Consider the following 14,535-nt stretch of genomic DNA (forward strand, 5'->3'; position numbering starts at 1 on the left):
GAATGAAATCAACCACAAATTTTTTAAAAAATCTCATACTAACTATTGGTAGAAATAATGTGAGAGCTGAGGTATCAAACATCTGTTCTTTCATTTATGGTTCTATGCACAATGGAACTAGCCATAGCTTTTGATTTAAAAGCAGAAGTAGGCAATCTTGCAATTTTTACTTCAAAATATTCAGCATTTCAGCTTAAATAATACCCAGAAAATAAGGTGATGAACTCTCAGTTTCAGGGAAGTGATAGTGAAATAAAGAAGGATGATGTCAAATTTAAGCTGTCAATTTTCCAAAAGAATAACGTGCATATATAGGCAGCACATACGAAATACCTCTTCTAACATTTTTTAAAACAGCCAAAAAAAAAATTTCAGCTTATAGGGCTGCTTTGGAAAATGATCCGAGGTGTCTCCATATGGGTGCATTTTGCTCAGTAAAATGGCATGTGTATGCCTGGCTATACATCATATTGAGATACACAGGAACAGCTTTAGAAAGAAAATATGAACCTATAAAAAGACATAGTTGTTTCGTATACTTTTTTCTGCATTTCAAAGCACTTTCTGTGAAAAATTTGCAGAATTCTAATATATGCACTAGAAATTCCAATAAAGAGAATCTATAAAATGATAAGACATTGCAGAGAGTCATTTTCGCATTCACAATTGTCACATATAGGTGCAGACATTTCTTCTTCCTGCCTCCAGAAATCAGAAAGGAAAAAATAAAGTATGGAAATGAGGAAAGTGGGAAGTAACTATTGAGGCAAGGCAAGGCAATATGACAATGGGAAGAAAGAAAAGAGTAAAACACCTCCTGTAGAAAAAAACAATAACATGCAGTTCATCTATAACAACAATGTAAACACCTAAATTGAAGACCAACCAAATATTTGCAAACATATTATATGAAGCGACAGGAGTTATTTAAACATTTTGGGGGTGAGAATAGACCAATAATGTCATAGGAAGGCTCAACTCTTATGAATCAAATTACTAACCTGACTTGCTGATATTACTAACCCTACCTAGCAGTGATAGAGACTGAACCTGAATATTCCTATGTGCAAAGCAAGATTCTCCATTGCTGACACTGATTCAAGTGTCATCCAGGGACTAGCCAATGCACTACCTGACTAGCTAATGCATAGCCTATTTAAGCTTATTCAGTTTGGGCAATGGATACTCCAAAAGATTCTGTTCTGTGGATCAAAGAATCTCAGAGCTCCAGATAAGCAAAGAACAGCTCATGTAATTCAAAATTTAATTAAATTAAAACTTCAATTAAAAAAATACCTTCTTCAGCATTTTGCAGCCATTCCACAAACTTCTTCATTTGATCAAGAAACACACTTTTGCCTTTAGCAAGATGCGCCTCTTTGAACCATTTCAAAATGGCTTCTTCACTTAGAACATCAGCTGAAATTCAAATTCAGAAAAATAACCACTAGTAAATGTTCTGGGTAAAAGATTGAACTATACAAGTAATCCTCAACTTACGATAAAAATTGACCTCAAAAGTTCCGTTGCTAAGCAAGTGAATTGCACCCTATTTTACAACCTTTTTTGCCCCAGTTCTTAAAAGAAACACTGCCTTTAAGTGAATCATGTATTTGTTAAGTGAATCTGGATGGAAAGGTTACAAATGGTGATAACGTGACTCTGGGTCAGTGCAACTGTCATAATTATTCACCCAAATTTTGATCATGTGATCATGGGAACGTTGCAACAATCATAATGTGAAATAGTTATGAGTTACTTTTTTGTGCCATTATAACATCAAATGGTGACTAGACAAATGGATGTTAAGATATGGACCACCTGTAAATACTATTGCTGCTTTAAAAAATACATCCTGAAATAATTTACTACTGTGACAGAAACAAACAACAAGGCTTCAGTTGGATATTAAGATATGAAGCAAACAAAGGTTAAGATGTACAGTCCTCCAGAGGAAAAAAAAGTCTAATTAAAAGAACAGTGGAGAAGATCTGCTCACAGTATATTTCTATTATTTGCTTAGAAAGAGAGAGAATGGAGAGATCTTAATGCAACCATTTAGGAGCACAAAAGTGAAACATGCCATCTAGAGGAATTCAAAGGCCAATTGATTTTTCTTTTTATTTGGAAAAGTCTTGAGTTTAACTTTTGTATGCTTTCCATATATACCTTTTTGCAAGATAAAGATTTTGTCTGAATAATCATCTTTGAACATCTATAATTTTGGAGTAGTAATTTAAAGATTAGATAGATATTTTAAATGCTAATACAATTTTTGATGAACTTTTATGGGACATGGTGTTCCCCCAATGCTAGAGAATTATCACTTGGAACAAAGCACATGAACCGTTGCAGAATGAAATTTTAGAGATTGCCATCTTCTATATCTCCAAGGAAGAGCAATAGACATGTAAGAAAAGACATATCACAAAATAAGCTGTGAAATATCGGCATGCTTTCTGATTTGCAAAATTAACGTGCAAGTCAACATCATGTCAAGCTATGAACTCTACTGCCTTTAGGACTGCTGTGTGCCAACAGAGGGGGAGGGAGACAGGAAAGACTTTGGGATGCACAGGTGTTCTTTTCATCATGTGAAAGCCGGAGCTATAGAAGAGTTGGTTCTAGTGAACCAAAGTTTCTTCTCATAACAATTACTGGGAGATGTATTGGACAATGTGACTTGAACTGTCAGAGGAGAGAAGGAGAGATTCATTCTTTTAATTACTTGTTTCCCGCTTGTTCTTCAAGCTGGCTTTCACTTTGAACTTACTGAAATGATTCTGCTCAATAAAATTACATTAGAGGACTTAATGGCTCTGGGGTTTTTCTTAGTTGGGCTTTTCAGCCGGATGCTGACACATAAATTATGTTTGCTTCCATGTTTGCTCTTGCTGGAGACAAGAGCCAAGAATACCAAATTAGTAGGTGGGGTTTATCCTTTAAAACTGAATATACAATAGTTGTGAATGAAGGGCAGTACAGAATATATTCTGGCCAAATTATAATCATACAGAAATTAGGGATTCAATGAAATTATTGAAGCCAGACTTTCAGTGAACAAATAGGCAAGGATCTTATTTACGAAGAATGGGAATCAATAAAAATAATGTTTAATTAAATTACAGTTTACTATATTCCACAAATAAATGTTTCCAATTAAATTAATTGGAAAGAGATTTAGAAATCATATCTTCACATAGCACCATAACTTATCTGTAGAACTCATCAGTACAAGACATGTTAAAATCTATTAATGGGTTTGAAAAAAGACTGAATCTATTACATGGAGATCTATGAAAGTCCAACAGTTTTTCAATTAGCAGAATTTCAAATATGAATTACACAGAAAAACAGGGAAAGAAATGCATTTCTCAATTTCCAGCTAATAAGCACCTCTGAGATATCCAGTTGGTCATCATGAACACAGAATAAGATGGATCTTGACCTGGCCCAGAAGAGCTATTCTTATATTCTGAACTTCTTTCATACTTAAAGAGATTCAGGTGAAAATGGGTAAGGAACATATATTACAAGAGATGGATTTCACATTGAGTTATATGGTGGCTTATTAAAATATATTTTTCCAGTGAAGGAAGAATAGGCTCATTGATAGCAAACAAAAAAATCCTTCCATTTACTGTTCAGTGGCCATTACACCATTTTTTTTTAATCCCATTTATATCCCGCCCTTCTCCGAAGACTCAGGGTGGCTTACAATCTAAGCACAAATCAAATGTGCTTAGCATTCAAAACAATACAAACAAAACTATTATGAAATAGTTCTACTGAAGCTGTTTTCCCCCTTCAAGTATTTATAGCAGCAATCCCAATAAGACCCAGCCAAAGAATTTTGGTTTCCATGACAACTAATCTAAGCTTGATGTGAACACAATCCTTAAATAAAACTGAAAACGGAGAAAGGAAGTAACCCAATAATTTAGCCAAAGAATTGACTGCTTTCATGTAAGCCTTTTGAACAAAAAAATGGCTTGTTCCTTTTGGAAACCTCTTTCCCTGAATTATAGGCTGTTTAATATTTCTAACACTCATGTTCAACTTTCAAATCTTTGTCACTGTGCCCCAATGCAAGTTCAGCTCAGCCAGCAGAGAAACAACCCAAAAAACTGTCTTGATTTCAGTTCTGTGCCTTTTATTGCCAGAAACAAATGATGGAAAACATGACTTGATATCTAGCATACAGTTACTTTTCATGAAATTTGTAAAGAGATCATCTTGTGGAAGATGATCATGTTCCGGGTACTTCAGTTCATTAAATTTTATAAGACATAGTTATACTACTTGAGGCCCCAAAAGATGTCAATTGCAGTCCCTTTTATTTTTTTAATTTGATGAATGGCCCACAACCATTTAAAAGCCTGGTATGACCTCTGACCCAAGAAAATAGCAAACTCCAGCAAGATGCTTCCAAGAATTTGAAGCAATATGAAGATAAATCCTATCTCACTGCTGTTCCCCCACCACTCTGAATAGATACATTGGTAGAAGAAGGTATAGCAATATTTAAAAAATGGAAAGAAAACAAAAATTTAAAAAGCCAGTAGGCTTTTATGGCCTTGCATTATTAACCATGATTCTTTGTTAGGTTGGTCTCGGCATCTCTAACCTTCTTAGAGAGGACTTGTCAGCAGTTGATCTTTTCTACAGAGCAGTCAGAATAAATCCAAGGAATAAGGACTATAATATAGGAACAGGAATATTCTTTATTGGCCAAGTGTGATTGAACACCCAAGGTATTTGTCTCTGATGCATAAACTCTCAGTGTACATACAAGCAACAAATACATGAATCTATGATAGCAAATATAATTCTGCCTCATATTCTTCTGGAGAGTGCAGTAGAACACTAGCGATGCAGTGATAGCAGCTATGATTTTCATCGCATTTTGATATTTTTAAAGAGTAGGTTGGAACTAAAAAGTTTCTTGGAGGTCCCCCTCCCCACTCTCAAATTACCCAAAATTGCACTATGCCTTTGTGCTGCCAAAATTCAGCAGTGCAATCTTGAAATATTGATGGTTTATGCAGAGTTCACAGGACTCCATTCCTGAATCAGATTAGTATACGCTACATGAATTTCAAGATAAAATTACGTTTACTAGCTGTATAGCAAATAAAATAGGAACTATCAGACATGCTGTCATGATGAACATATTAGTCCACCTGTGCAAATCTTTTTAATAAACAAGCTAGAAACAGAGTCTGTTAACTTCCAGCAAGTTCTTTGGCATTCAAAGCCAGACAATGAACTCTTCTCAAATTGATATTTTCATTCTCCTTACTTCATTTATCACTCTTTTTGTCATTTCAGTTTTGTGTTAGAATATATTTTCCATCTCCTTTATATTAAAAGACCATCAAAATGTAAGACTCTATCTAATATATCTGTCTCTCTATATTGTCTTATCTTCCCTCTGACCTTAAAAATCTTTTTTTTATAGTGAGAGTTATTTAAATTAGCTGACACATAATTTAGTTGACTAGGCTGATCAAGTCACTAGTCAAAACAGAAACATCTGGTAATGTTTTGATTTTTTATCTGAAACCTATTTTTTCTATAATGCATTTAAACCCAGGTTGGTAATAATAGCCATGCAAATGATTACAGAAAACGAGAGAACTTTGGTCTCTTAGGTGTAATTGTGTGATGTATATGTAACAACAAACAGAACTGCTACTGAATTCAAACACCTTTTGCTAAACATAGTCTGCAGCTGAAAGTAAAGTTCCATTCCAGTTTAGAAAAACCCTTGACATTGTGGCAAGAAATATCCTGAGCAACATGCTGGGCTTTTGAAAGCTACTCTGATAAACGCTTAAGTTTCTACTTTTTTGTTAACACCTGCAAAACTGCAAACATTGTATAATGCTCCAGAGACGGAGCCTAGATAGCTGTTGGAGATCCAGCCGGTCTGAATCTGACCGATTGCGGTTAAGAACCTTTACAAGGTCTTATCTCATAGCGATGGAGGCAGCGAAGTCCAACTACTTCGCTGCCCTCATCGCGTCCGCAGACAATCGCCCAGCCGCCCTGTTTAGGGTGACTCGCTCCCTCCTTAATCAGGAGGTGAGGGAGGAACCCTTGCAGGCTCGTGCCGAGGAGTTTACTCAACATATGGCTGACAAAATCACTCAGATTCGGGCCGGTCTGGACTCCGACTGGGCGGAGTCTGACGGAGGGGGGAGACGAGCAGTCTTGGGAACGTTATCTGGAAAGAATTCGACCCTGTGACTCCAGAAGAGGTGGACAGGATCATGGGGAGGCTGAGTTCTACCACGTGTTTATTGGACCCGTGCCCCTCCTGGCTGGTATATGCAGCTCGGGAGGGGACACGAGGCTGGCTCCAGGCAGTAATAACTGCTTCTTTGAGGGAGGGTAGCTTCCCTGCTGCCTTGAAGGAGGCGATGGTGAGGCCCCTCCTCAAGAAGCCTGCCCTATTTTGAACAACTATCGTCCAGTCTCCAACCTTCGCTTTCTAGCGAAGGTTGTTGAAAGTGTAGTGGCACATCAGCTCCCTCTGTTCCTGGAGGAAGCGGATTATCTGGACCCCTACCAATCGGGTTTTAGGCCCGGGTACAGCATGGAGATGGCATTGGTCGCACTGGTGAATGATCTCTGGCGGGCTTGGGACAGGGGTCGTTCCTCTGTCCTAGTCCTATTAGACCCCTCAGCGGCTTTTGATACCATCGACCATGGTATCTTACTGCGGCGCCTCAGGGGGTTGGGAGTGGGTGGCACTGTTTTACAGTGGTTCTCCTACCTCCTGGGTCATTCACAGTTGGTGTGGGCAGGGGGGCAGAGGTCGGCCTCGAGGACTCTCATTTGTGGAGTCCCTCAGGGGTCAGTCCTCTCCCCCCTCCTGTTCAACACTATATGAAGCCGCTGGGTGAGATCATTTGTGGTTTTGGGGTGGGGTATCATCAGCATACTGATGATACCCAACTTTTTATTTCCACCCCAAATCAACCCAGTGATGCCCTCGCCGTGACGTCCCGGTGCCTGGAGGCGGTGAGGGTCTGGATGGGGAGGAACAGGCTTCGTCTTAATCCTGACAAGACTGAGTGGCTGTACATACCGGCATCTCGGGTTACCCAGTTTATTCCATCTTTAACTAAGGGGGGGTGAGGTGTTACCCCCCATAGATAGGGCTCGCAACTTGGGTGTCCTCCTTGATTCACAGCTCAGCTTAGAAGATCATATAGGAGCTGTGTCCAGGAGGGCTTTTGCCCAGGTTCGCCTGGTGCACCAGTTGCAGCCCTATTTGGACCGAGATGCCCTACGTACAGTCACTCATGTGTTCGTGACCTCTCGGATTGACTACTGCAATGCTCTCTACATGGGGCTGCCCTTGAGGACCACTCGGAGGCTCCAACTGGTGCAGAATGCGGCCGCGCGAGTGGTGATCGGGGTCTCCCGATACTCCCATAACACCTCTGCTCCGCGAGCTGCATTGGCTTCCAGTTGCCCTCCGGGTGAGATTCAAGGTGCCTAAATGGCATGGGTCCGGATTATTTACGGGAGCACCGTCTGCCAGCGTTAACTTCCCATTGTCCTGTGCGCTCCCAGAGGGCCTCCTCAGGGTGCCGTTGGCCAGGGAATGCCGACTGGTGGTCCCCAAGGGGAGGGCATTCTCTGTGGGCACGCTTGCCCTCTGGAACCAGCTCCCTGTTGAGCTCCGGACGGCTCCCGACCTTCGCTCCTTTCGCCGCGACCTGAAAACTTGGTTATTTGAGCTTGCCGGCCTGGACTGAGGGATTGGAATTTTAAATTTTTAGAATGTGATTTATTTGTTGGGGCTAATTTAATTTAATTTATTTTTAACTTTGTATATTGTGTTTTAACTGCCCTGTACACCGCCCCGAGTCCTTTGGGAGAAGGGCGGTTGGTATATAAATCAGATAGATAGATAGATAGATAGATAGACAGACAGATAGATAGATAGATAGATAGATAGATAGATAGATAGATAGATAGATAGATATAGATAGATATAGATATAGATATAGATATATAGATATAGATATATAAATCCATAGAAATAGTTAACAAGGAGGATTGATGCTAACTTGAAATTTCTTGACTAACTTGAATTTTCTATGGAAAATATTAATACTCCATCACTCTTCTGAAAAGGAATTAAAAAATGGCTCTGTCCATTGTGTGGGGAGCCCAGAGGGTCTCATAGCTGTGGGGCTGGTTGGTACCCTTCAACTTTTTAACTAATTTTTAACTGGGGTCGTCCATCCTCGTCTCCTTTTAAATTCATTTTTTAAAAAATTATAATTCTTAAATGCTCTTTTTATATTTTTATACTTTATTGCCCAGAGTCCCTTTTTTAGGGAGATGAGTTGTTCAAAAATGTGAAAAATAAATAAATATGATTGGAATATAAAAATATAAACACAGCTGTCATATTTTTATTATTTTTTCATATACTGAAATAAGAAAGAGATTGTAAAGAGAGATTGTATTGAGACCTACTCAAAAAGTCATCCACAGTTGATCATAAAAAAGGAAACAAGATTTTATCAAACTTGGTTGATTTACTTTACTAGCAATGGATCATAATTTGATATATTCCTTATTGATGATAAATTTTCATATGCATGATAACTGTTTTCTTATTTCCATGCTAATAGATTTTTTAAAAAATTCTATACTTCATTGTAAGCGTCTTGCAATTTGAGAGTTTGTTTCAATGTTTAAGGCACCAGACTAGAAACCAAGAGAATGGAAGTTCTAGTCCCACTTTAGGCATGAAAGCCAACTGGGTGACTTTGGGCCAATCACTCTCTATTAGCCCCAACCCACCTCATAATGTTGTTGTTGTGGGGAAAATAGGAGGAAGTATTAGGTACACTGGCTGCCTTGAGTTATTTATAAAGATGGGATAAAAAAAATCTAATACAAGATAACTTTGAAATAAAAAAGATAGATAAAAAGAAGTACCTTTATAAAAGAGCACCACAATCTTCTGAAAGGCTTTCATAAAGTGGATGTTATCATAACAATATTCCTGAACTTTCTGAATAAGGATCAATTCTGACTGGCCTTGGGTGCTGAACACCGCCAGTAAAGGTGCGTATTGCTTAAAACAATCAAAGGAGAAATTGGATTAGTTATTTACAGAGAAATACCAAGTAGAATATTATCCAAATGTTTCAAAGGCTACAGAAGTTGATCATGCAATATTTTCAAAACAGTGACTGTTCAAAGTTACAACAGCACTGAAAAAAGTGACATGACTATTTTTCATAGTTAGGATGTTTGTAACAGTCCCACAATCACGTGACCAAAATTCAGATGCTTGGCAGCTGGTTCAAAACTTATGACCATTAGTGTATCCCAAGGTCATGTGATTTCCCCCTTTGCAACCTTTTGACAAGCAAAACCAATGGGGAAGCCAGATTCGTTTAACAACCATGTTACTAACTTATCAACTGCGACAAAAAAGTTTGTAAAATGGGGCAAAACTCACTTAACAACTGTCTCACTGAACAACAGAAATTTTGGGCACAATTGTGGTCGAGGAATACCTGTATTGTTTTAAAAAAATTTTTTTACTGCATTTTATGTTGGATTTAAGTGGCTATTAGATAATTTTACAATATGTAAACCCAAAAGGCGGGACACTAAGTGGCTATCTGTACACATACATGTGAACACACTGATTTTGTTTATTCTCGGTCTCCTGTACAGCATAAGAATGCCACTGAAATTGAAATCGTATAGTAAAATTAATTAAGCTGCAATAACTATTTAGTTTGAATGGTGCTCAAATCATCCCCAAAGCCTCCAGGTAATAGAACTGTGAAATTATGTTATAAGCTTTATTGTAAGTTTGAAGAGCCTGATAAATTTTTGAAAGAGGCAGGTGCAATTTATCATCACAGACACATAATGCTGGCCTATGAAGGTGTTTTGTTGGGAAATATATCCCATACCCTTAGCAATCATAAATAAAAAGGTAACAGTTTACCCTGTCCAGTCACAGATTCTAGGACTGGTGCTAATATCTGTTTTCTAGCTGAAGGAGCCAGCGTTGTCTGGAGATGTTTCCATGGTCATGCAACTATATGCCGATGGCACACAGAATGATGTTACCTTCCCACCAAAGTGGTACCTATTTATCTACTTGCATTTGCATACTTTCAAACTGTTAGGTGGGCAGGAACTGGGGTAAAAACAGGAGGTCACCTCACCCCACAGTACTACTTGGGTGTCAAACTGCCAGCCTTCCTGTTGACAAGCCCAACATCTTAATTGCTAGGTCACTGCACCTCTTTATTAACAGTCATACATCTTTTCAAACAGCTGTTTACATAGCTAGTTTTAGGATTCAAATCTGTGTTCTCAATGCACTAACATTTCCCACATGCATACCTTCAAATGCTTAAGTGCTTGTTCTGCAACCAGCTCTTCTTTCTTGTTCCATTCAACAGCATTCATTATACAAGTCCACAGGAGTCCAATCACTGCTGGTTCCGGCAGATCATTTCTTTTCATTTCTTCTTTTACATAAAGCACCATCTGGAATGGGATTTTTTTTAAACCATCATTTTTCAAGCCATTACCTTAAATAACACTGCCCTATCTGCCACCAATGTCTTTCAATAAGGCAATTTGCTTTTGATCCAATTCTCAGTGGTGTATGGAGAAAATAGAGAAATCAAGAGAAAAATAGAGAAAAGAAGGAAGCATGTCATATTCCTATGTGCTTTTTATTTCATTTTGTAGGATTGTGTTCATACACCAAACTCAATTTACAGGAAATGTTTAACTGTATAAATTAAAAGAAAATTGATTGCACTTTTATCACCACAGAGTGAGAGAGAATTCCTGCAGCTGTAAAATTCCATATGGGGGGCAGCTTTGTTTCCTTGATAATCACTAAATGGATTTTCTTCATATGATACACTAAGCTATTCCATGTCTTTGATAAATATTATCCCTGGATTGCAGTCAGTTCAAGAGCAGAAACATCACTTTTTCACCCATTCCCATTCAACACCTATTATGCCTACTCTCTTGCACTGCAAGCAGTGACTCAATCTTGTTAATGTCACAAGTCAACAGATGCAGCAATAGATAGCATTCGTAATATCTTACAGGACCTCTGCTCTGGCTTCCAAGACTGGGAGGGACAGCTAAGTATGGAGCAACATAAGAGTATTCTGAGATCTGCCCAGTTGCCTCTCCACAGAGATACATTTAAGGATTTCTTTTCCTGGATTGTTTTTTCATTTACTTGAGACTATATGTCTCAGGGTTTGCTTTTTATTGGCTACAGCAAAAAATCCCCTTCATGGATTACTGCCTTGTCGTGGCGAAGGGGCTTGCGTAATTCAATGAAGCTATGAGCTATGCCGTGCAGGGCCACCCAAGACGGAAAGGTCATAGCAGAGAGTTCTGACAAAATGTGATCCACTGGAGAAGGAAATGGCAACCCACTCCAGTATCTTTGCCATGAAAACCCTATGGACAATACCAAAAGGCAAAACGATATGACGCTGGAAGATGAGCCCCTCAGGTCGGAAGGCGTCCAATAGCCTTGGTGGAGCAGTGGGCTAATGCCTCCTTAAGTAACACCAGCTGCCTGCAATTAGTGCAGGTTCGAGTCCCACCAGGCTCAAGGTTGACTCAGCCTTCCATCCTTCTGAGGTAGGTAAAATGAGGACCCAGATTGTTGGGGGCAATTAAGCTGACTTTGTAATAATGCCGCTTGGGGTGTGTGTGAAAGCCCTAATAAGCAGGCATATACATAGAATGAAGGCTACTGCTAAGCTTGTAAGCCGCCCTGATTCTTCGGAGAAGGGCGGGATATAAATGGAATTAAAATAATAAATAAATAAAAAATATGCTACTGGGGAAGAGCAGAGGGCTAGTAGTAGTAGCACCAGAAAGAATGAAGCGACTGGGCCAAAGCCAAAAAGACGCTCAGCTGTGGATGTGTCTGGTGGTGAAAGGAAAATCTGATGCTGTAAAGATTTTTTCTCCATAGGAACCTGGAATGTAAGATCCATGAATCAGGGAAAGCTGGACGTGGTCAAACAAGAGATGACAAGGATGAACATCGACATCTTAGGTATCAGCGAACTAAAATGGACAGGAATGGGTGAATTTAATTCAGATGACCATCAAGTATACTACTGCGGGCAAGAATCCCTCAGAAGAAATGGAGTAGCCTTCATAGTCAATAAAAGAGTAGGAAAAGCAATACTAGAATACAATCCTCAAAATGACAGAATGATCTCAGTTCGAATCCAAGGCAAACCATTCAATATCACAGTAGTCCAAGTCTATGCCCCAACCACCAGTGCTGAAGAGGATGAAATTGACCGGTTCTATGAAGCCCTACAGCACCTTATAGAACTAACACCAAAAAATGATGTCCTTATCATCATGGGGGATTGGAATGCTAAAGTAGGAAGCCAAAAGATAACTGGAATAACAGGCAAGTTTGGCCTTGGAGTACAAAATGAAGCAGGGCACAGGCTGATAGAATTTTGTCAAGAGAATATGATGGTCATAGCAAACACTCTTTTCCAACAACCCAAGAGACGGCTCTACACATGGACATCACCAGACGGTCAACACAGAAATCAGATTGACTATGTACTCTGCAGCCAAAGATGGAGAAGCTCTATGCAGTCAGTAAAAACAAGACCAGCTGACTGTGGCTCAGACCATGAGCTTCTTGTTGCAAAGTTTAGGCTTAAACTGAAAAAAGTAGGGAAAAGCACTAGGCCACTCAGGTATGAATAAATCATATCCCTGTTGAATATACAGTAGAGGTGACAAATAGATTTAAGGAATTAGATCTGATAGAAAGAGTGCCTGAAGAACTATGGACAGAGGTTCGCAACATTGTACAACAGGTAGTAACCAAAACCATCCCAAAGAAAAAGAAATGCAAGAAAGCAAAATGGCTGTCTGAGGAAGCTTTGCAAATAGCTGAGGAAAGGAGGGAAGCGAAAGGCAAGGGAGAAAAAGAAAGATACACCCAATTGAACGCAGAATTCCAGAGAATAGCTAGAAGAGATAAGAATGCCTTCTTAAATGAACAGTGCAAAGAAATAGAAGAAAACAATAGAATAGGGAGGACCAGAGATCTTTTCAAGAAAATTGGAGAGATGAAGGGAACGTTTAATGCAAAAATGGGCATGATAAAGGACCAAAATGGCAGGGACCTAACAGAGGCAGAAGAGATTAAGAAGAGGTGGAAAAGTTACACAGAAGAACTATACAAGAATGAGCTTGATAATGTGATTATCCCTGATAATCACAATGAGGTGGTCACTGACCTCGAGCCAGACATCCTAGAATGTGAAGTAAAATGGGCCTTAGAAAAGCTGAGCAACAACAAAGCTAGTGGAGGTGACAGTATTCCAGCTGAGCTATTCAAAATCTTAAAAGATGATGCAGTAAAAGTGCTACACTCAATTTGCCAGCAAATTTGGAAAACTCAACTACCAGAAGTACAGGCAGGATTTCGAAGAGGCAGAGGAACTAGAGATCAAATTGCCAACATACGCTGGATCATGGAGAAAGCTAGAGAGTTCCAGAAAAACATCTACTTCTGCTTCATTGACTATGCTAAAGCCTTTGATGTGGCAAGAGATGGACATACCAGACCATCTTATTTGTCTCTTGAGAAACCTATATGTGGGCCAAGAAGCAACAGTGAGAACTGGACACGGAACCACTGATTGGTTCAAAATTGGGACAGGAGTCCGGCAAGGCTGTATACTGTTGCCCTGCTTATTTAACTTATATGCAGAGCACATCATGAGAAAGGCAGAGCTAGATGAATCAAAAGTTGGAATTAAGATTGCCGGAAGAAATATCAACAACCTAAGATATGCAGATGATACCACTCTAATGGCAGAAAGTGAAGACGAACTAAAGAGCCTCTTGTTGCGGGTGAAGAAGGAGAGTGCAAAAGTTGGGTTGAAACTTAACATTAAGAAAACCAAGATCATGGCATCTGGCCCTCTCAATTCCTGGCAAATAGATGGCGAAGAAATGGAGGTAGTGACAGATTTTATTTTCCTGGGCTCCAAGATCACTGCAGATGGGGACTGTATCCAAGAAATTAAAAGATGCTTGCTCCTCGGGAGGAAAGCCATGACAAATCTAGACAGCACACTAAAAAGCAGAGACATCACCCTGTCAACAAAAGTGCATACAGTCAAGGCTATGGTCTTCCTAGTTGCAAAGTATAGCAGTGAAAGCTGGACCATAAAAAAGGCTGAGCTCCGAAGAATTGAGGCCTTTGAACTATGGTGCTGGAGAAGACTCCTGCGAGTCCCTTGGACTGCAAAGCGATCAAATCGGTCAGTCCTAGAGGAGATCAACCCTGACTGCTCTTTAGAAGGCCAGATCCTGAAGCTAAAACTCAAATACTTTGGCCACCTAATAAGAAGGAAGGACTCACTGGAGAAGAGCCTAATGCTGGGAAAGATTGAGGGCAAGAGAAGAAAGGGACGACAGAGAATGAGGTGGCTGGATGGA

The 14,535-nt window shown here is 39.4% G+C and overlaps 1 protein-coding gene across 1 annotated transcript in view; it reads right to left on the bottom strand.

Moving 5' to 3' along the window:
* BZW2 (basic leucine zipper and W2 domains 2) overlaps window positions 1-14,535 on the bottom strand; it is a 38,162-nt gene that overhangs the window by 2,362 nt on the left and 21,265 nt on the right. The window contains exons 9-11 of the mRNA XM_081345675.1: window positions 10,405-10,551; window positions 8,971-9,109; window positions 1,297-1,419 (exon numbers count right to left, since the gene is read on the bottom strand). Of these exons, the coding sequence (XP_081201801.1) occupies window positions 1,297-1,419; window positions 8,971-9,109; window positions 10,405-10,551 (409 nt within the window). The remainder of the gene's footprint in view (window positions 1-1,296; window positions 1,420-8,970; window positions 9,110-10,404; window positions 10,552-14,535) is intronic.

Source organism: Vipera berus (assembly GCF_964194415.1).
Source record: "Vipera berus genome assembly, chromosome: Z".
In the NCBI taxonomy this organism is placed as follows: Eukaryota; Metazoa; Chordata; class Lepidosauria; order Squamata; family Viperidae; genus Vipera; species Vipera berus.